The 23,492-nt window shown below is 36.4% G+C and overlaps 1 protein-coding gene across 2 annotated transcripts in view; it reads right to left on the reverse strand.

Annotated features, from left to right (window-relative positions):
- LOC111158180 (tetratricopeptide repeat, ankyrin repeat and coiled-coil containing 2) overlaps positions 1-23,492 on the reverse strand; it is a 364,770-nt gene that overhangs the window by 226,607 nt on the left and 114,671 nt on the right. The window contains exon 4 of one of the 2 annotated variants that reach the window (XM_022520087.1): positions 10,423-10,494. In XM_022520087.1, the coding sequence (XP_022375795.1) occupies positions 10,423-10,494 (72 nt within the window). Of the gene's footprint in view, positions 1-10,311; positions 10,495-23,492 lie in introns of both variants that reach the window. The other variant, XM_022520086.1, reaches the window with a different exon arrangement.

Here is a 23,492-nt window from a genome sequence, read left to right on the forward strand (position 1 = left end):
AATCCTTATATCAGATTTTAAGATTAGATTTTAAGCCAACTTTAGATTTTAAGCCAAAGACTATAATAAGAGATGAGGAAGGACACTATATCATACTCAAAGGAACTGTCCAACAAGAAGATCTAACGATTTTAAATATCTATGCCCCTAACGTGGGAGCAGCCAACTATATAAACCAATTAATAACAAAATCAAAGAAACACATCGACAATAATACAATAATAGTAGGGGATTTTAACACTCCCCTCACTGAAATGGACAGATCATCCAAGCAAAAGATCAACAAGGAAATCAAGGCCTTAAATGACACACACTGGACCAGATGGACATCACAGATATATTCAGAACATTTCATCCCAAAGCAACAGAATACACATTCTTCTCTAGTGCACATGGAACATTCTCCAGAATAGATCACATTCTTGGTCCTAAGTCAGGTCTCAACCGGTATCAAAAGATTGGGATCATTCCCTGCATATTTTCAGACCACAATGCTCTGAAGCTAGAACTCAATCACAAGAGGAAATTTGGAAAGAACCCAAATACATGGAGACTAAACAGCATCCTTCTAAAGAATGAATGGGTCAACCAGGAAATTAAAGAAGAGTTGAAAAAATTCATGGAAACAAATGATAATGAAAACACAACGGTTCAAAATCTGTGGGACACAACAAAGGCAGTCCTGAGAGGAAAATATATAGCGGTACAAGCCTTTCTCAAGAAACAAGAAAGGTCTCAGGTACACAACCTAACCCTACACCTAAAGGAGCTGGAGAAAGAACAAGAAAGAAACCCTAAACCCAGCAGGAGAAGAGAAATCATAAAGATCAGAGCAGAAATCAATGAAATAGAAACCAAAAAAACAATAGAACAAATCAACGAAACTAGGAGCTGGTTCTTTGAAAGAATTAATAAGATCGATAAACCCCTGGCCAGACTTATCAAAAAGAAAAGAGAAAGGACCCAAATAAATAAAATCATGAATGAAAGAGGAGAGATCACAACGAACACCAAAGAAATACAGACAATTATAAGAACATACTATGAGCAACTCTACGCCAACAAATTTGACAATCTGGAAGAAATGGATGCATTCCTAGAGACATATAGACTACCACAACTGAACCAGGAAGAAATAGAAAGCCTGAACAGACCCATAACCAGTAAGGAGATTGAAACAGTCATCAAAAATCTCCAAACAAACAAAAGCCCAGGGCCAGATGGCTCTCCGGGGGAATTCTACCAAACATTTAAAGAAGAACTAATTCCTATTCTCCTGAAACTGTTCCAAAAAATAGAAATAGAAGGAAAACTTCCAAACTCATTTTATGAGGCCAGCATCACCTTGATCCCAAAACCAGACAAGGATCCCATCAAAAAAGAGAACTACAGACCAATATCCTTGATGAACACAGATGCAAAAATTCTCGCCAAAATACTAGCCAATAGGATTCAACAGTACATTAAAAGGATTATTCACCACGACCAAGTGGGATTTATTCCAGGGCTGCAAGGTTGGTTCAACATCCGCAAATCAATCAATGTGATACAACACATTAATAAAAGAAAGAACAAGAACCATATGATACTCTCCATAGATGCTGAAAAAGCATTTGACAAAGTACAGCATCCCTTCCTGATCAAAACTCTTCAAAGTGTAGGGATAGAGGGCACATACCTCAATATTATCAAAGCCATCTATGAAAAACCCACCGCAAATATCATTCTCAATGGAGAAAAACTGAAAGCTTTTCCGCTAAGGTCAGGAACACGGCAGGGATGTCCGTTATCACCACTGCTATTCAACATAGTACTAGAAGTCCTAGCCTCAGCAATCAGACAACAAAAGGAAATTAAAGGCATCCAAATTGGCAAAGAAGAAGTCAAACTATCACTCTTCGCAGATGATATGATACTATATGTGGAAAACCCAAAAGACTCCACTCCAAAACTGCTAGAACTTGTACAGGAATTCAGTAAAGTGTCAGGATATAAAATCAATGCACAGAAATCAGTTGCATTTCTCTACACCAACAACAAGACAGAAGAAAGAGAAATTAAGGAGTCAATCCCATTTACAATTGCACCCAAAACTATAAGATACCTAGGAATAAACCTAACCAAAGAGACTAAGAATCTATACACAGAAAACTATAAAGTACTCATGAAAGAAATTGAGGAAGACACAAAGAAATGGAAAAATGTTCCATGCTCCTGGATTGGAAGAATAAATATTGTGAAAATGTCTATGCTACCTAAAGCAATCTACACATTTAATGCAATTCCTATCAAAGTACCATCCATTTTTTTCAAAGAAATGGAACAAATAATCCTAAAATTTATATGGAACCAGAAAAGACCTCGAATAGCCAAAGGAATATTGAAAAAGAAAGCCAAAGTTGGTGGCATCACAATTCCGGACTTCAAGCTCTATTACAAAGCTGTCATCATCAAGACAGCATGGTACTGGCACAAAAACAGACACATAGATCAATGGAACAGAATAGAGAGCCCAGAAATAGACCCTCAACTCTATGGTCAACTCATCTTCGACAAAGCAGGAAAGAATGTCCAATGGAAAAAACACAGCCTCTTCAATAAATGGTGTTGGGAAAATTGGACAGCCACATGCAGAAAAATGAAATTGGATCATTTCCTTACACCACACATGAAAATAGACTCAAGATGGATGAAGGATCTCAATGTGAGAAAGGAATCCATCAAAATCCTTGAGGAGAACACAGGCAGCAACCTCTTCGACCTCAGCCGCAGCAACATCTTCCTAGGAACATCGCCAAAGGCAAGGGAAGCAAGGGCAAAAATGAACTATTGGGATTTTATCAAGATCAAAAGCTTTTGCACAGCAAAGGAAACAGTTAACAAAACCAAAAGACAACTGACAGAATGGGAGAGGATATTTGCAAATGACATATCGGATAAAGGGCTAGTGTCCAAAATCTATAAAGAACTTAGCAAACTCAACACCCAAAGAACAAATAATCCCATCAAGAAATGGGCAGAGGACATGAACAGACATTTCTGCAAAGAAGACATCCAGATGGCCAACAGACACATGAAAAAGTGCTCCACATCACTCGGCATCAGGGAAATACAAATCAAAACCACAATGAGATACCACCTCACACCAGTCAGAATGGCTAAAATTAACAAGTCAGGAAATGAGAGATGCTGGCGAGGATGCGGAGAAAGGGGAACCCTCCTACACTGTTGGTGGGAATGCAAGCTGGTGCAACCACTCTGGAAAACAGCATGGAGGTTCCTCAAAATGTTGAAAATAGAACTACCCTATGACCCAGCAATTGCACTGCTGGGTATTTACCCTAAAGATACAAACGTAGTGATCCGAAGGGGCACGTGCACCCAAATGTTTATAGCAGCAATGTCTACAATAGCCAAACTATGGAAAGAACCTAGATGTCCATCAACAGACGAATGGATAAAGAAGATGTGGTATATATACACAATGGAATACTATGCAGCCATCAAAAGAAATGAAATCTTGCCATTTGCGACGACGTGGATGGAACTAGAGGGTATCATGCTTAGCGAAATAAGTCAATCGGAGAAAGACAACTATCATATGATCTCCCTGATATGAGGGAGAGGAGATGCAACATAGGGGGTTAAGGGGGTAGGAGAAGAGTAAATGAAACAAGATGGGATTGGGAGGGAGACAAACCATAAGTGACTCTTAATCTCACAAAACATACTAAGGGTTGATGGGGGGAGGGGGTTTGGGAGGGGGGGTGGGGTTATGGACATTGGGGAGGGTATGTGCTATGGTGAGTGCTGTGAAGTATGTAAACCTGGCGATTCACAGACCTGTACCCCTGGGGATAAAAATATATGTTTATAAAAAAATAAAATTAAAAAAAAATAGTCACAAAAGAAAATTAACAAAATAAAAATTAAAAAATGAAAAAAAAATACTACAATACTATGAACAATAGTTCCACTCTGAGTGACTTCCATTCAATTATGAAAATAGTAGAACAGAGTTATTTTCTTACATACAAATTCTTAGGCTCGGTTCTTATAAAATCTAAAAAGAGAATTATGTTGCAAATCCAGCATGTGTAAACATCGCAAAAGGATTCTTTATTTGGTAATACATGTTGACTTTTAGTTGCTCAAAATATATATACTGACAAAGACTCTGTCCTTGACTAAACTTTGTCAGGCTCCTCTGAGCTGCTTTCTACTGTGCCTCCTCCTTAAGCCTTATCCTCAAGCCTGCAGTCTAGTTCAGTAGCCCCAGGGATCGTAAGTCCATTTAGAGAGAATCCTACCACCCTCTTCAGATCACCCTGGCCAATCCAGCAAGAGTCCTGTTAAACTGGTTTTAACAAGAATCCCTCTACCCTATGTCTCCCTCTTGGTAATTTTCCATCCACCTTGCTGCCCTCCTCACCTTGCTCCTTGGCTATAAATCCTTAGCTTTCTTTACTGAATTTAGAATTGAGCCCAGTTCTTCACTAAGGTCTCTTTTCTCCATTGCAATACTTCCTGAATACTACCTACTGTCCAGCTCTGGTTTTAACAATACTGACTGATGATAACTGAAATTACCTAAATTGAATTAAGTAACAACCCCTTAACATTCTACACTTCTGGTCTGGAAAGACTACAGGGACAGCAATGGAAGAGTCCCCTTTTCTCTACTCCTGCCACTGAGTAAAACTTGGAATTTACAACAGCATAATCTTTAACCTATAAAACTAGAGAATCTGAATTAGAAACAGTAATGAGGTCCAGACCTCGTTTAATTAGTACTATCATTCCAAAGAGCTTAAAATTCTTCATATACATTTTCTCATTTAACCTTAAAAAAACAGATTCTGGGGCTCCAGATTTAATGAGACAGAATCTCTAAAGTGAGGTTGATTAGGTAAATCTGGATACTCAGGGATCTGCTTTTTCCAAAGAAGTATTCCCAGTATTTCTAATGTGAGTGGTTCTAGGGACCACAGTGAGATATTTGGTAAGATACTTTATCCATATGGAAATTAAAATAGAAATATTTAACATCAGGGGCGCCTGGGTGGCTCAATCGTTAAGTGTCTGCCTTCGGCTCAGGTCATCATCCCAGGGTCCTGGGATTGAGCCCCATATCGGGCTCCCTGCTTGGCGGGAAGCCTGCTTCTCCCTGTCCCACTCCCCCTGCTTGTGTTCCCTCTCCTGCTGTGTCTCTCTCTGTCAAATAAATAAAATCTTTTAAAAAATAAATAAAAAATAAATATTTAACATCAGCAATGATGGAGCTTAGACTACCATATATATAATTAATACACACACACACACACACACACACACACACACACTCTATATTTTTAATCTAATAAAATTCACTAGATCTTGAATTCTAATATTTTTCCTAAAATTGCAAGATATTTACTCATGCTACAGAATCATAAGTACACCGCAATAAATCCAACTATAAAGACACAATATCATTATGCTCTTTATATTTTCAAGTTGGCTTTTCAATAATTTTCTCAAGATTATGTTTCCATTTTATCCAAGATAATAAATGAAAAGAAAAGTAACACTTACTTAATGTTTATTATGTATTAGGTTTTAAGTTTAAGAAATCTTATTCAATCTTCACAGGAACCCTATATTTTTTCTAACAATAAAAATTCACTAAAGTACATCTTGAATTCCAGTGTTTCCAAAAATTACAAGACCATCATGTGAAAACTGTATCTTAAGTTCACTAAAATACATCAGAATATGTAGACTAATATTACGCATAGGCTGTTTTTAATGTCAAAATAGCTTGAAATCTTTTCCCCAGAATGTATCATAAACAAGTCAATGACTCCTTTTTATCCATATATTTTCATATATATTATATATATCTATTTATATATAATATATATTTCATATATATTTTATCCATATATTCCAAATATTATGGAAATAATATTTTGGCCATAGCTAGCATCAGAGTAACTAGGCTGTAGCATGATCATGTAGGCTGTTGTGACTTACTTACCATCTAAACCGGACTACCACGCAGTCATTCTAATCTATGCAGCAAATACTTTTCAAATCAGGCCAAATAAAATTTCCCAATGACCAGATAATAATCCACTGGCTATCAATATTTGAAGGTTACACCTCAGAAAAGAAAAAGGGCTTACTTAAGGTGGTTAAATAAATTACTTGAAGATCACCTCCCAAAGGCTCAGAACTCCTATTTAACAGATCTGATGGAAAGTCACCCAAATCTCTTCTAGAATTACAATAAATATGGCTAACATTTATTGACTACTTATTCTTTGTCAGATACTGTCTCATGAGCTTTATATGTACCAACTCGTGCAATTCCTGTAAAGTCCTATTATCCCTACTTTAGAAAGAAGGAAAGTCAAGTACAAAGACTTTTAGCAAATTTGTTTAAGTTTATACAGTTAAGAAATGGCAGCCAGAGTCCATTTTGCAAGAGACTTCAGATTTTACACGTGGTAAAAAAATACAAACACTACAGAAAGGTACACAACAGAATCTGTCATCCCTCTCCCACTTTTGGGTTAGAATTACTGTTTCTCCATACCACCACCAAATGCATGCGTGTGTGTGTGTGTGTGAGAGAGAGAGAGAGAGAGAGAGAGTGAGTGTGTGTGTGTGTGTGTGTGTGTGTGTGTGATAGATTACTATTAGTGATAAATATTTATATTTTAGTTTTTATTATACATATGTATAGATATATACATATATACATATTTCAAACTTGTTCAAATTTATTTGTAAAATAAACTCTGTGCGATAAAATTACTGTGTCAAGGATTATGTGCATTACAATTTTTTAAAAGATCTTATTTATTTGAGAGTGCACGTGCAATCCGAGCTGAACCTGTTGAGTCGGAGACTTAACCAACTGAGCCACCTAGACGCCCCTGTGCATTACAATTTTGATACACACTATCAAACTATCCTACAAAAAGGTTGCAATGATTTATAACCCTACCAAAAATGTGAATACTCAAAATTTAACTTTTACTAAATTTACAGTGTATCTAATAGGCAAACGGTTTAAAGTGTTGAATGAATGATTATCTATATTTAAGAAGTATGCTTGAGGGGCTTTGGGATATTATGAACAAGAACATCTTGGAAAGAGCACTGAACAAGAATCTGGAGAACTGGGGCAATGCCATTACCACAGTAACAGGGGCCAACAGTGTCTCTGCACACTTTTATCTATACCTCCCCAGTGCACAGTGATATCCAACTAAGTCAAATGAAACTTGAGGCCTGCCCAACCTTAGGTCTTCTGGTTTTCCTTTAATGCTTAAACCATTTGGCTGTATCTTCTGTCCCTTGGAAAAAAAAGTCTTAATTGATATACCAAATGGGTCATCATCTACACCTGTGTGAAGGACTAGGCTAAATATGTTAGGAGTACAAAGGTTCTATAATAAAAATGACAGGAAAAGGTTAGTTATTTCTTCACTATATCTCACAAGATAAAAGAAAAAAATATTTCTTTTCACCATTCTATTAACTTATTAGAAGTTAAAGACAAGATTTAAAGATCAGGAAAACACACAAGGTTAATGAACATAGCAAACTTCATTCTCTCATATGCCATTCTTTACACATTTGCCAACAAGATCTGATAAAAAGGTAAATCGGATCACATTACTTGCCATTCTGGCTCTGCTTAAAATCCTACAGAGTTAGGTTCCTTACCATGACCTCAAAACCCTGGTTTCCGCCTACCTCCTCAACTATTTTCTACTACCCTCCCCTCTGACTTACTCTGCTGAAACCACACTTGCCTTCTTTCCATTCATTCCCTGAACATGCCGCTTTCTGCTTTAGGACTTTAGTTCTGGCTGTTCCCTCTGCCTACAAGGCTCTGATCCTGTATCTTCCCACGACTGGCTTCCTTTTGTTATTCACATCTCTGTTCAAACAGCTCCTCTTCTGACTTTCCCTGATGACTCTAAAGAAAGAAATCCTACCTCCACTCCACTCTCCCTCTATTCCATTCCTTATTTTATTACCCTCATATTACTTGTCACCATCTAAAATTTTTCACCACTCTATTAAGTGGGTCTAGAGCAGTGCTTGGCATATTATTGGTTCTAAACAAATATTTGCTGAACAATTAAGTGAAAAGCACAGAAAAATAATAAACCACTTTGACTCTAACAAAGACCGGAACTAAACATTAGACAGTCAGAAAGAAAACAGAGTAAGATGACTATTCTGGCCCTACTTATTCAGTTTGGTTGGTAATATGAATACAAGAAATATAGGTAATTGGAAATTTAAATGCATGGAAATGGATAAATCAGTTAAGTGAGGCCCTAATGGCAGGATTAAATTAATGCATTTTGTTAAAAACCATTCTCTGGAGGACATTTACTTATGGTCAGCAAATCTTTCTCTATTTGGCTTTCTTTTTAGTTATTCATAACAAAATATAATTAAGAAAGATAACTCATAACTCTACTAACTAAGGTTTTAAATTTAAATTTCAAAGTAATTTCATTCTAGGTTAAATCAAAAAGTTCTTATCATCTTCTTCACTTGGCAGAAAATTGGCCACAGGAAAATGTTCATGGCATCCTTTTGCAGGAGACCGATTTCTCTCATTCAGAAATTTTAAAATACATCCTCAATCTTTAAATTCTTAGGCCTTTGGCAGTCTCTTCAACAAATGAAATGATTTGATAGCATTCAAATACTTCAAACATCAAAAAATTAAAACCGAATAGTTCACACGTCAATAACCAAGTATGTCTCTTATTATTACTTCCCTGTCTCATCTCTGTGATATCAGGCATGTAAATGACTTTGTTATTAAACGTACTTATCTTTTAATAAAGTTCCTTATTTAAGTTGGACCTTAAACTGAGATAGGCAGATGGGATAGGAAAGCTTAAACTGGGATAGGCAGATGGGATAGGAACCTCAGGCAATCCAGTTTCATTTCTGCAAGGAAACAACTTTTCTTGCTAACTCTTCCAATGTGTGGTAAATGACAAACATCACTTGGTAGCCATCTTATATTTGGTTGATTGTATTTCGGTAACAGTAATATCTTAAACTACTAGAAAAAGGGGAGATTTCTAAGCAAAGAAATTTTATTAAGTTCAACCACATAGAATTTATCCTATTTTTAGATATCAGAGGGAATAAATATTTCAGTAAAATGTTACTAGGCTATTTTACTGATTTTTATTTAATGACCCAAGAATCAAAGTAGACTTTGACTCAGTTATCTGAAGAAGTCTAAAAACAATATAAGAGGCATGACTTATGCCTTGTGGAACTAAAGAATAAAGAAATACTATTATTTTCATGAAAATTATACACATTGTAAAATTTTTATTCAAAATAGACGGAAGAGTCTAAAAATTCCATTTTCCTTTCTCTCCTCCTGTTTTCTTTTGAAGTGTCATATGATAATCAAACCTCCCCACTGCCTAGCTCAGTGCCAGACACATAGGAAGTAGTTATGTATCCTTTGGGAATGACTTAATTTCTTGCCCCAATCACTCATAACCCACCAATACCAGTCAACTTAATGATACCAGATATATATTGATAATGTTAAAAGAAACCTAAGAAACTGACCTAGGCTTACATATTTTCATATGTAAGTATCATTCAACATATTAAAATTTCTTCTCTGAAGAAGTTTAAAAAGACAAAAAAGACAAAAGTTCATTCAATAATTAAGACACACAGTTTCACACCTAATCACTGGAACTGAATGGGTAATATATACTGTGAGATCATATTAAAAAGTCAGTACAATCCACAACTTATGAATTATAGTTAATACCCTAAGAAGCTGAAAGAATGTACAATGGGAGAGGAAAAATATCTAAATCAGCTTTTAGAAATAGATGTGAAATATACAGATTAGGATTAAAAACAAAACATGACTGATGCACCTTTGCTGAACTATGAAGCTCTTACTATCCTAAAATTACAACATCTCCATCTGTTAATCTGACACAAACAAGCTGATAAATGAAATCAGAACAACAGTGTATTCTGGCAAAACCAGAAGTTTCCTGAAAGCCTAGAAAAATGTGTCCACAACAGATGGATCACTTAGAAAATAAATACATCAATCTGTCAAACTGCGTACTATTCTAATTCCCTAAATTAAAATCAGTAGGAGTTCCACTTTCCAATGTCTGTGACATTAGGAAGGCCAAAAAGGAAAAACCTAAAGATGCACATAAATATATCTGTTATGACCTCAAGTGCCATACTGTTAGGTTTCCTGTTAAACATACTAAATTTAGGTAAAGTCCTTACCAGTTAACTTCTTCACAGGTTGGAGCCGAACACTGATAGACTGATGTGTGAGTAAGGGGGAGGATGGAAGAGAGCGAGACATGCCCTCCATAATCCGAATGTGCTGCATACCTTCACTCACTGGAAGTGGCGGAACCGCGTAGTCTGGCTCAAAAGCACAGTCGCTTTCTGTGGAGATGCCACCTGTTAGGACAGGAAAGGATGGAACAAAAGAGCTGATAAGAAAAGACTCTTTCTTCTCTGTTAAAATCTACCTTTTAAGATAATTCAGAACATCATATGACCATGTTGATTTTCACAGTAAAAAGCCAAATAAGATTATTTTTAACACCCAAATTCATTTCTATACTTACTAAATGGACACTTAACACCAGGTTTAGCACTAGGAAATTAAACATGGATAAAATAAGGCTCCTCCTTATAAGGGCTCACTGCCCCATGAATGATACAGTCCCATAAAGAAATAATTATGGTACAACACAGTAAGTGTTACAATTAGAGCACTGGTCTTTGGTTTATTCCCCCTGATAAAAACCATAAAAGAAGATATTCACCTGCTTGATAATCCAATATGTATAATTGCTAGTAGGACCAATGTAACTCTATTTCTCACTCTTTTTTCAAGAAAGTATGTGAAAATACAAGTAGGTAAGACTAACATTATTACACGGTGATTTTTTAATCTGCTTTGGTATTTTTAAAAAATTATGTATTTCTTTTTTTTTTTTTTTTTAAGATTTTTTTTAGTTATTTATCTGACAGACAGAGATCACAAGTAGGCAGAGAGGCAGGCAGAGAGAGGAGGAAGCAGATTCCCCGCTGAGCAGAGAGCCCGATGTGGGACTTGATCCCAGAACCCTGGGATCATGACCCAAGCCAAAGGCAGAGGCTTTAACCCACTGAGCCACCCAGGCGCCCCCCAAAATTATGTATTTCTACCTATATTCTGTTGACTTCTACTTCTAATAATGGCAGAGTATATATTTCAGACCAACTTTTCCCTAAGAAAAACTAGAACTATACATATATTTTAAAATCTTCCTGGGCACTAAAGAGTTAATAGCATGATGAAGGATTACAAAAAGAAAAAAAGTGGGGGAGTGGGGGACTGAAGCCTGGTATTTGTGGCTATTTTTTACTTAGTGGCATCTGAGAGGCTAAGAAGCTATTGACAGTTTTAAAGAGCTGGAAGGGCAAATATTGAAATGCAGAGAAAACCAATATACAGAAGGGAAAGCTGGTAAAATTCCAACACTTTTGTTTGGAAGCCCAAAGGGCTAAACTCTAGGAGTAAGTATGAACCAAAGCTAGTCTGGTCTTTTACAGGAAGAAAAGCTCAGCTCGAAATGTCTACCACAAAATTAAATTAAGGCAATCTTGGATTGCTAATGCCTGCCAAAAACTAACACAAATCTTCTTAGAGGGAGACAACATTGTCACAGGTCTCAAATTACTGCTATAATTTTTCATACACAGTATCTGGCCCTTAATTAACAAACACAAAGAGGTAAAACAATATGAAAAAAGTAAATCAGAAAGACCATTCAAAACAGATAGTCTCACAAGGGATAGAGATTATGGAGCAATGAGGCACAGAATTTAAAGTAGTATACTTAATTAACATCTGAAAGATTAAAATAATCTGAAATAAATTTAACCAAGGATGTGAAAGATCCACACACTGAAAACTGTAAGACATTGATGAAAGAAACTGAAGAATAAGTGGAAAGATATCCCAAGTTCATGGACCAGAAGAATTAGTACTGTTAAAATATCCATATAGGGGCGCCTGGGTGGCTCAGTGGGTTAAAGCCTCTGCCTTCGATTTGGGTCATGATCCCAGAGTCCTGGGATTGAGCCCCATGTCAGGCTCTCTGCTCAGCAGGGAGCCTGTTTCCTCCTCTCTCTCTGTCTGCTTGTGATCTCTGTCTGTCAAAGGAATAAATAAAACCTTAAAAAAATTAAAATAAAATAAAATATCCATATAACCCAAAGTCATCTATAGGTTCAGTGGAACCCCTATTAAGTTTCCAATAGCATTTTTTATAGAAGTAGAAAAAAGCAATTCTAAAATTTTTATGAAATCACAAAAGACGCTAAGTAACTACAGCAATTCTAAGAGAGAGAAAAACAAAGTGGGAGCTATCACACTTCCTAATTTCAAAGTATATTACAAAGCTATAGTAACCAAACAATTGGTGGTAGCATAAAAATAGAGCATAAGACCAAAGGAACATAGACCAAAAGAATAGAAAGCCTACAAATAAACTCACACGTATATGGTCAACTAATCTTTGACAAGGGCATCAAGGATATACAATGGGGAAATGAAAGTCTTTCGAATAAACGGCGCTGGGAAAACTGAAAAGCCATGTGAAAAGAATGAAATTGGATCCTTATCTTATACTATATACAAAAATCAACTGAAAAATGGGTTAAAGACAAACATAAGACCTGATGCCATAAAACTCCTAGACAAAAACACAGGAGAAAAACTCCTTGAAATTGGTCTTGGCAATGGTTTTTTGGATTTGATACCAAAAGCACAGGCAACAAAAGCAAAAGTAAGCAGGTGAGACTACATCAAATGAAAACTTTCTGCAGAGCAAAGTAAACAATCAACAAAATGAAAAAGCAACCTATGGAACCAGAGAAAATATTTGCAAACCACACATCCTTAGGGTTAATATCCAAAATACATAAGAAACTCATACTCGGGGTGCCTGGGTGGCTCAGTGGGTTAAAGCCTCTGCCTTCGGTTCATGTCATGATCCTGGGATCATAGATCCCATGAGTCCTGGGATCAAGCCCCACATGGCGCTCTTTGCTCAGCAGGGAGCCTGCTTCCCCTACCCTCCCGCCGCCGGCCTCTCTGCCTACTTGTGATCTCTCTCTCTCTGTCAAATAAATAAAAATAAAATCTTAAAAAAAAAAAAGAAACTCATACTCAATAGCAAAAAAAACCAAACAACCTAATTATAAAATGGGCAAGAGACGAGAATAAACATTTTTCCAAAGCAGACACACAAATAGCCAACAGGTACATAAAAAGGTGTTCAATATCACTAACCATCAGGAAAATGCAAATCAAAACCACTATAAGATACCACCTCACACCTGTTAAGACAGCTATTATCAAAAAGTCAAAAAGTCAAGTCAAAAGATAACAAGTGTTGGCATTGATGTGGAGAAAAGGGATCCCTTGTACACTGTTGGTGGCAATGTAAATTGGTACAACCATTATGTAAAACAACACGGAAGATCCTCAAAAAATTAAAAATAGAACTACCACATGACCAAGCAGTCCTACTTCTGAGTATATACTAAAAGGAAATAAAACTATCATTCCAAAGAGGGATTATTATTCATAGTAGACACAATCTGGAACAACCTCAGTGTCTGTCAAATGACAGATGAAGAAAATGTGATTTTTACACACACACATACACACACACACAAACGAATATTACTCATCCATAAAAGAGGAGGAAATCCTGCCGCTTATAACAACATGGATGAATCTAGAAAATATTATGCTAAATCAAATAAGCCAGACACAGAAAGACAAATACTGCATAATCTCATTTATATGTGTAATCTAAAAAATAAAGCCAAACTCATAGTAAAGAGAGGGGAATGGTGACTACCTGGGCTAAGGAGATGAGGGGAAAAGAGAGATGTTGTTCAGTAATTAGTTAAGTAAATTCTGGAGATCTAATGGACAGCATGATGACTAGCAGTGATAATAATAATACACTGTATACTTGAAATTTCCTAAGTGAGTAGATCTCAGGTGTTCTCACACATGCACAGGAAGGATAATTTTGTGAAGTAATGGATATTTAATTAGTGTGATGGTGGTAATCATTTCACAATGTATACATTTATCAAAATCACATGTTATATACCTTAAATATATGCAATTTGTATTTCTCAATCATACCTTAATAAACCTGGGGTAAAAGAGTGAAAAATTTAAAAAAACAAGCACATGGTCTTATATGAAATGATGGTAATGTTGTTTACACTGAGAAGTAAAATTAAAGCAAGTGGGGATGCCCTGGGTGGCTCAGTTGGTTAAGCCACTACCTTCAACTCAGGTCATGATCCCCGGGTCCTGGGATCGAGTCCCACATCAGCCTCCCTGCTCAGTGGGGACTCTGCTTCTCTCTCTCTCTCTGCCCCTCCTCCCCACTAATGCATGCTCGCTCTCTCTCTCTCTCTCTGACAAATAAATAAAATATTTTTTAAAAAATTAAAGCAAGCATCTCACTTAGGTTCCCAATTGTGTTATAGTTGTAATTTCATCATATGCAATTCTAACTCATTTTAAAAACCTACCATGGGGAGCTGAGATGGTTAAGCATCTGCCTTGAGCTCAGGTCATGATCTCCGGTTTCTGGGATTGAGCCCCATGTCAGACTCCCTGCTCATTGGGAAGCTCCCTCTCCCTTTGCCTCTCCCCCTGCTCATGCTCACTCGCTCTCTCTGTATCTATCTCAAATGAATAAGTAAAATCTTAAAAAAAAAAAAAAAAACACCAAAAACTATTGTGATATATCATGTATTATAACATAACCAGTCTCTAATTAAGGGCCACTTACACAGCTCTTTCCATAGTATTTCTATAGATAATACATATAGTATTACTGGGTCAAAGTGCTGAGAGTTTCCACTGAGAAATACTGACTAAATGCTGTATCAGGTTTGTGTAGGAGAGCCTGGATGGCTCAGCTGGTTGAACGTTCTACTTTTGGTTTTGGGTCAGATCATGATCTCATGGGTCTTAAGAGATCAGGCTCATGTTGGCCTCCGTACTTAGTGGGGAGTGTGCTTGAAAGTTCTCTCCCTCTGCCCCACCCCCATTCACTTTATCTCTCTTGTGCCCTCTCTCAAATAAATAAAAGAATCTTTTTTTAAAAAAAGTCTGTGTCATGTTGCATGTAAAAAAGGGGGGGTAGTAGTATGCTTAAATATTTGGAGAAAATAAAACTTTAGAATTCTAGCTAAGAATTAAAATTATAAAAATAAAAACTCAACAGATGAATTGAAAAACACATTAGACAGAGATGAAGAGATAATTAATAAACTGGAAGGCAAAAGGTTTATGCATCAAAAGACACTATAACAAGAGTGTGAATGGGGGCGCCTGGGTGGCTCAGTTAGTTAAGCATCTGCCCTCTGCTTAGGTTATGGCCTCAGTGTTCTGGAATCAAGCCCTGAGTCCTTAGGCTCCCTGCTCAGCGGGGAGTCTGCTTCCTCTGCCCCTCCTCTGCCGCCACCTTCTACTCCCCACCCCATGCACATGCATGCTCTCTCTCTCTCTCAAAAAAAAAAAAAAAAAAAAAAAAGGTATGAAAAGACAACACCTAGAATGGCAGAAAATATGTGCAAATCATGTATCTAAAAAGAGTCTAGAATCCAGACTATATAAAGAACTTCTACAACTCAAGAACAAAGTGACAATGCAATTTAAAAACAGGCAAAAGATCTGAATAGACATCTCTCTGAAGAAGAGATACAAATGGACAAAAAGCACATGAAAAGGTACTCGGCATCATTAATCATTATGGAATGTAAATCAGGTGTCACAGTGAGATATTGCTTTATACCCAGTAGGATAGCGATTAAAACAAAACAAAACAAAACAAAAACAGACAACAAAAAAGTGTTGTTGAGGATGTAGAGAAGTTAGTTAGAACCCTAATACATTGCTGGTAGGAATATAAGATGGTATGACTGCTGTGTAAAACAGTGTGCTGTTCCTCCAGAAAGTTAAACACAGAATAACCCAGCCATCCCACTTCTGTGTATACACCCAAAAGCAATGAAAACAAGTTTTCAAGCAAAAACCTGAAAGTGAATGTTCATAGCAGCATTAGTCACAATATTCAAAAGTGGAAACAACTAAATGTCATGAACTGGTGAATGGATAAAGAAAATGTGGTATATTTATATAATCGAATATTCTTTAGCAATAAAAAAAAGCTAGCCTGAATCATGCTACAGTATTGATAAACCTTGAAAACATTACGTTTAAGTGAAGAAAAAAATAAAAAACCAAAACACAAAAGGTCACATGTTGTAAGATTCCATTTATATGAAATGTTCAGAATAGGCAAATCTAGAGAAAAAGTAGACTATGATTGCCAGGGACTACAATGAGGAAGGAATGAAGAGTGACTGCTTATGAGGTACAGAATTTCCTTTTGGAGTGATGAATGCAGTAATGTTTGCAAAACATTATAAATGTGTTAAAAGCCACTGAATTGTACATTTTTAAACGGTGAATTTTACCTCAATAAAAAATTTTATGTAGATACTTACCACCTACTCACATATTTATTCAAACCAAGAAACCTAGTAAATTGTTAATTTTTTCCTGACACATCCCTTTGCAACAAATGCATTAGAAGTTCTACAGATTATCAGTATAAACAGATTTCAAATCAGCTATACTCTCTCCATTTTTCCTACCATTACCATAGTCCAGATCACTATTATTTTCCTCCAAGATTCTGTTGGCAGAAATATAGAATTTATTCCTTATCCTTGGAGCTTAGAAATTTTACCAAGATTCGACTTAACTTTTTTCTTCTCATTAGTCTCTGGGTCCTTTCTTTTACTATGTTGACTAATTCTTCTCTTCTGACTATTCTTTTTTCTCTTTCTGGAACAATGATCAGATGGATATAGTATCTCCTAGACATATTTTTCAAGTCTCTCTTTCTCGCATAATAGATTTCTAATCTTTGGGCATTCATGAATAGACTTGAGACTGGATTATACGGAATTACAATATTTTATGTTTACACACACAGAGTCATGCTATTAATGTAATTCCCTAAATGAGGAATCCTTTTGTTGAGAAAAATCAGTATTATATTTTTTAAAAGCAATGTATCTAGAAGAATGCATTTGATTTAGTGAAGCATCCCTCTTCACTTGAAATATTCCAATATGAGAAGTTGGCTGATAATTTTAGAATCTAATAATACTCCTTAAGGAATAATACTGCAATTAGTCCAGTCTGGATGTCCTAGTTCACTTTTCTACTTAAAAATATTTTCCTCCATATTCTTTGTCCTATAAATTGTGCTTGAACTCATTGTAGCTAAAGAGGAAAAAACTAAAAATATGTTTCAAGTAAAGTACTGGTAAGCATTAACAGAATTCGGCTACATTAGCCAGTTTTTCTTGAGTAACTAGCAACCTCAAAATCTCAGTAGTTTATAACATTTACTTTTCTCATGAGTCTGCAGACTCATGAGACTGTGGGTCTCAAGGTGGGTCAGCTGAGTGAGGCTGAGCTATGAGGTTCAGAACTACTCCAGTGGGTCTGCAATACTGGGCCTAATCACTGAAGAGGTAGTGAATATGTGGGGCTGCTCCTCTCAAGGTAGATCACAAGCGTGTAGGAGGCCAAGTCAAACCAGTGGAACATATTTAAGACCTCTGTTTACTGACATTCCATTTGGCCCATTTCAGTGGGAACTACAGCAAAGTTGCGTAGCAAAAAGAAGGGATGATTAATTTTTTTTCAATGTTTAAGCAATGCTCCTCATTCATTCCTCATATGTTCAGCATATTTATTGAGTACCCATATTCTGGTGAAAGATAATAAATAACATTTTTCCAGGGGTGCAAAGTGCTAGCTCTAGAGCAGGGCCCAGCATACAATGGTTGCTGGTAAAATCTGGCCTCCACCTATTTTTGTAAGTAAGTTTTACTGGATCACAACACACATTTATATGCATATTGTCTATGTGCCATAATGACATAATTGAGTAGTTGCAAGAGAGACCATAGAGCCCACAAAGCCTAAACTACGGACTCTTTCGACATTTACAGAAGCTCTGCTACAGAAACAAACAGGGCAGTAAAAAGGGGAGAAAGAGACTGCAAAGGGATGAAGGGATAACTTATTTTATAAAGAGGGAAGTGAAATTGGGAATCCAATTTACCAAGCATGTAGGATGATATTTACTGGTATTCCAAATTACTCATCTTCATCTTCCATCTTTTTTTTCCTACCACTTTTCCTGCTTCAATCAACCAAATAAAAGTTACTGTAATAATGATAAAAAAATGGCAGAATAAAATAACCTGCTTAAAAAATTGTTATGTTGGACACCTGGTGATTAAATATTCAAAGGTGAACTAAGAAAGCACAAGGACATCAAGTAGATGGACATTAAAGAAGCATTAGGAGTAATTAAAATTCAATAAAAATTTCAGTCATCACTAAGTCTAATATAGATGATTATTAGATATTAAAGCTCAAGTTAATAAATCTTTAGTCAAAGGCAATACTTATTCTACAGAACAGCCTTCTAATTTTTCATATTACATGACTAACCACAAATAAAACTTACAAATCAAAACCTCCTGCATGATACTTCACTGAACTACACATACGATTCGTGAATTTTTCAGTTTATGTATTATACTTTAATAAAAGTTTATTTTTAAAAAGCCTGGTAAAAAAAAATAGCCCCTAAAGTCAAAGGACTTTTACACATTTCAAAAACAAAGGGTGCTTGCCTAAATTACTTCAAACACCCTTTTAACTCATGGCTTGTATCGCTTTGTAATTTGGCAATTCTTGCAACAGATCCATATATGAGGCAGGCAACAGGCATTAGAGTAGTATAATAACTCATACAGGACCATGTAATCAGACACCATGACTGCCTCTATAGAAAACTCTCAAGAATCTACAAAGAAGCCACTAGAGGGGCACCTGGGTGGCTCAGTGGGTTAAGTCTCCGCCTTCGGTTCAGGTCATGATCCCAGGGTCCTGGGATAGAGCCCACATCGGGCTCTCTGCTCAGCAGGGAGCTTGCTTCCCCCTCTCTCTCTCTTTGCCTGCCCCTCTGCCTACTTGTGATCTCTGTCGGTCAAATAAAGAAATAAAATCTTAAAAAAAAAAAGCTACTAGAATAAAATAAGTGGGTTAGGTAAATTCAAAGGTTAGAGTCAAAGTACAAAAGTCAAGTGTCTTTGTACATACTAGCAATAACACTTGGAAAATAAAAATTTTTAAAAGCACACCATCAAAATAGCATCATTAGAAACAATGAAATTAATCAGGAATAAACCTGACAAGATAAATACAATAGTACAATATTTGTATGCTAAGAACTATAAAACACTGATGAAAAATATCAAAAATCTAAATGGAGAGATAGAATGTGTTCATGGATCCGAAGATGGCTATCTTTATGGTGCCTATTCTCAAAGTGATCTATAGATTTGAAGCAATTCCAGTGAAAATCTAGCAGGCAGTATTTTGGTAAAAATCAACAAGCTGATTTTATTTTTTTGAAACAACCCCAAGATCAAGAGTCTCATGCTCTACTAACTGAGCCAGCCATGCACCTCTGATTTTAAACTTTATATGTAAAAATTTCAAAAACACAGACAAAACAATTTTGAGCAAGGAAAAGCAAACTGAAGTCTCACAGGACCTAATTTCAAGACTAACTATAAAGTTACAGTAATCCAGACAGTATGCGGTACTGGCAAAAGAATGGACATGAAATCAATGGAACAGACTACAGAGTTCAGAAAATGACTCACACAATTACAGTCTTTTCTTTTCTTTTCTTTTTTTTAGAAAGAAAGAGGGAAGGAGAGAAGAGTAGAGGGAGAGAGAGCGAATCCCAGCTCCGCACTGGGCATAGAGCCCAACACAGGCCTCAATCTCACAACTCTGAGATCACAACCTGAGCCCAAAACAAGAGTTGGGTGATTAACTGACTGAGCCATGCAGGCACCCTAGTCAACTAATTTTTGACACAAGTGTATGGACAACCTAATGTTCAAAGAATAATTTTTTCAACAAATAGCTTTGGAACAACTGGATATCCATACACAAAAAACAAACCTTTACCTAAATCTTTATCACATACAAAAATCATGCTGAAATGGATCATAGACCTTAATGTAAAATTTAAAACTATAAAACTTCTAGAAGAAAACACAGGAGAAAAATCTGGATGAACTTGTGTCAGGCAAAGATTTATTACAATGAACCCAAAAAAGATGAGCTATTCAAGAAAAATTGGTAAGTTTGGGGATTCATAAATATTTATATATTTTAAAAATCTACTCTTCAAAAAGACACTGTTACAAAATGAAAAAAACCAGTATCAACTGAAAGAATACATTTGCAAAACACATACATGTTAAAGGACTGGTATTTAGAATATAAGTAAAACTCTTAACTCAGTAACGAGAAACTACTCCAATTTAAAAAGTTGGCAGAAGATCTGAACCGACATTTCATTAAATAAGAGATATGGATGTCTGATAAACACGTGAAAAAACAATCACTAATCATTTGGGAAATGCAAATTAGGAGATGTCACTGTAAACCTAGTGAAATGGCTAAAATTAAAAAACAAAATGCTGACCAGGATTAACCTAATGCCTAATGCTACCAGGATTAACCTAAAGTTACCATTCACTCTTTTCTCCACGTCTCATTTTTTGTAAAAGATTTTATTTATTTGCTAGAGAGAGACCAAAAAAGGAGCCCAATGCAGGACTTGGTCCCAGCACCCTGGGATCAAGACCTGAGCCGAAGGCAGTGGCTTAACCGACTGAGCCACCCAGGTGTCCCCCTATTTTGTTTTCTTGATAGCACTTATCATGACCTGAAATTACCTGGTTCTTTTATGTCTCACTCCTCTAGAATGAAAGCATTATAATAGTAGAAATGTTTGGCTTGTTTATTGCTCCTGTCCTTTGGCCTGATTGAGACCTGGGTACTGGAGTTGCCCTTGGGTAGATAGGGGTGGCATAGCTGACTCGGGCTCCCCGGCTTCTGTGGGGGCCCAGCTCTGACCCTTCCATCTGCCTGGATGCTCTGTCCTAAGGTCTCTTTTCAGTGTTTCTTCTTACCATCCTGATCTTAGTACAGAAAGAACATCTCTCCATACAGAGGCTTTACTGCACTGGCTAAGATCTCCAGACACAGATGAAGAAAAGTAGTGATAGCGATATCAGAGAGGGAATGCTTTCAGCTTTTCACTACAGTGTCTGCATAAACGAGATGCAAATAGAAGGGAATCTTAATGAGATAAATTCTATGAATATAATCTATGTGGAAAAGCCTTCAGAAGGAGCACTAATCTTATTTTGCAGGAGGAATCATTAAGAGAAACAAATCACGAATATAAGAATTCTAAGAAAGCCTTAAGTAACCATTATTTTCTTCAAAGAAATAGGAGAATTAAAATGAAGGGTTCTTCAAATAATCTCAGAGCAGACAAGCATCTGGTCTATAGTCATTCCCAAAATATACATGAGATTTCACACTGGAGACAAACTTTATTAATGTCTGGTCTTGTGGTACACAAGAGAATACACACTGGGCAGAAACTATGAACAAAAAGACTAAAAGAAAGCCTTCAGAAGGATCACTCATTTTACTTCTTACCAGGGCATCCACAATGGGGAGAAATTCTACAACCACAAACGACTGAGAAAAAGCCTTTAGTAGTAAAAGTAAGCTCACAGCTTATGTGAATACACACAGAGGAGAAACGCCATGACTGTGATGAATTCAGAAAAGCCTTCTATGGAAACCTTAAACTTACCAAACATATGCAAGTACATCCTGGGAAGAAAGTTTATGAATGCAATGATTGTGAAAAAGTTTTTAGAAGTCACTCATCCCACGGGAAAAATGTGAGCACACACACTGAAGAGAAGCTTTATACATATATATAGAATGTGGGAAAGGTTTCAATGATCCCTCTTGCCTTTACAGACATGAAAACTCACACTGGAAAGAAATCTATGAATATACACCATGTGGGAGAGCCTTCAACCCCAAATCTTCCTTTGTTCTACATAAGAGAATTAATACAAAGAAACAAGTTGTATGAGTGTTTTATAAGTATCAGTAAAGTTATATCTTTGAAAAACATGATTAGGTTCCTGTTCTAGGAAAGACGGAATAAACATATTCCACCTTTACTCTCCCACTGAACGCAACTTAAACCCTTGAAAGAATGCAGAGGGCTCACTTCCAGCTTCCTTATAGGACTACAGAGCACTTCCCCTGTCCCACACTTTACCGTTACGTTACTACTTAGCACAGCTCATTTTACCAAGAATGCGATGTCTACCTTTCAGCAGAAACTTACACGCCATACTAAAAGGCAAAAAATACAATTTGAAGAGAAAGAATATGTGTCAAACCAGAAACAGATATGGCAGGGATGTCAGAATTACCAAACTGTGTATTTAAAAAATGTAATACTTAGACATGATTCTAACAAAATATGTATAAGAACTATATGAGGAAAACTACAAAACTCTGATAAAAGGAATTTTAAAAGATCTAAATAGATGGAAAGATATTTCATGTTCATGGAAAGAAAGAATTAATATTGTCAAAATGTCAGTTTTCCCCAAATTGATCTATCAGATTGATTCAAAGCAATCCCAATCAAATCCCAGGAAATTATTTTGTTAATATTGACAAACTGATCCTAAAGTTTATATGCAGAGGTGAAAGACGCAAAAAGTCAACTCAATATTTGAAGAAGGATAAAGTCAGGGAACAGACATTACTGAACTTCAAAACTTACTGCAAAGCCACAGTAATTAAGGCAGTGTCAGAGTGGTGAAAGAACAGACAAATAGATCGATATAAGAAAATGGAGAGTCCAGGGATGCCTGGGTGGCTCAGGGTTAAGTTGCTGCCTTCGACTCAGGTCATGATCCCAGTCCCTCTTTGGGCTCCTTGCTTAGCGGGGAGCCTGCTTCTCTCTCGGCCTCTGCCTTCCACTCTGCCTGCTTGTGGGCCTGCCACTCTGCCTGGGCGCTCGCGCTCTCTCTCTCTCTCTCTCTCTCTCTCTCTGACAAATAAATAAATAAATAAAATCTTTAAAAAAATAAAGAAAAGAAAAGAAAAGAAAAAAGAAAATGGAGAGCCCAGAAACAGACCCACAAAACTACGTCAACTGCTCTTTGACAAAGGAACAAAGGCAATACACTGGAGAAAAGACAGTCTTTTCAACAAAGGATGCTGGGAAAACTAGACCTCCACATTCAAAAAAATGAATCTAGACACAGACGTTACACCCTTCACAAAAAATTAACTCAAAATGGATTATACACCTAAATGTAGCATGTAAAACTATAAAACTCCTAGAAGGTAACAC

The sequence above is a fragment of the Enhydra lutris genome, unplaced genomic scaffold (assembly GCF_002288905.1).
Source record: "Enhydra lutris kenyoni isolate GAN:26980312 unplaced genomic scaffold, ASM228890v2 scaffoldscaffold57, whole genome shotgun sequence".
Lineage (NCBI taxonomy): Eukaryota > Metazoa > Chordata > Mammalia > Carnivora > Mustelidae > Enhydra > Enhydra lutris.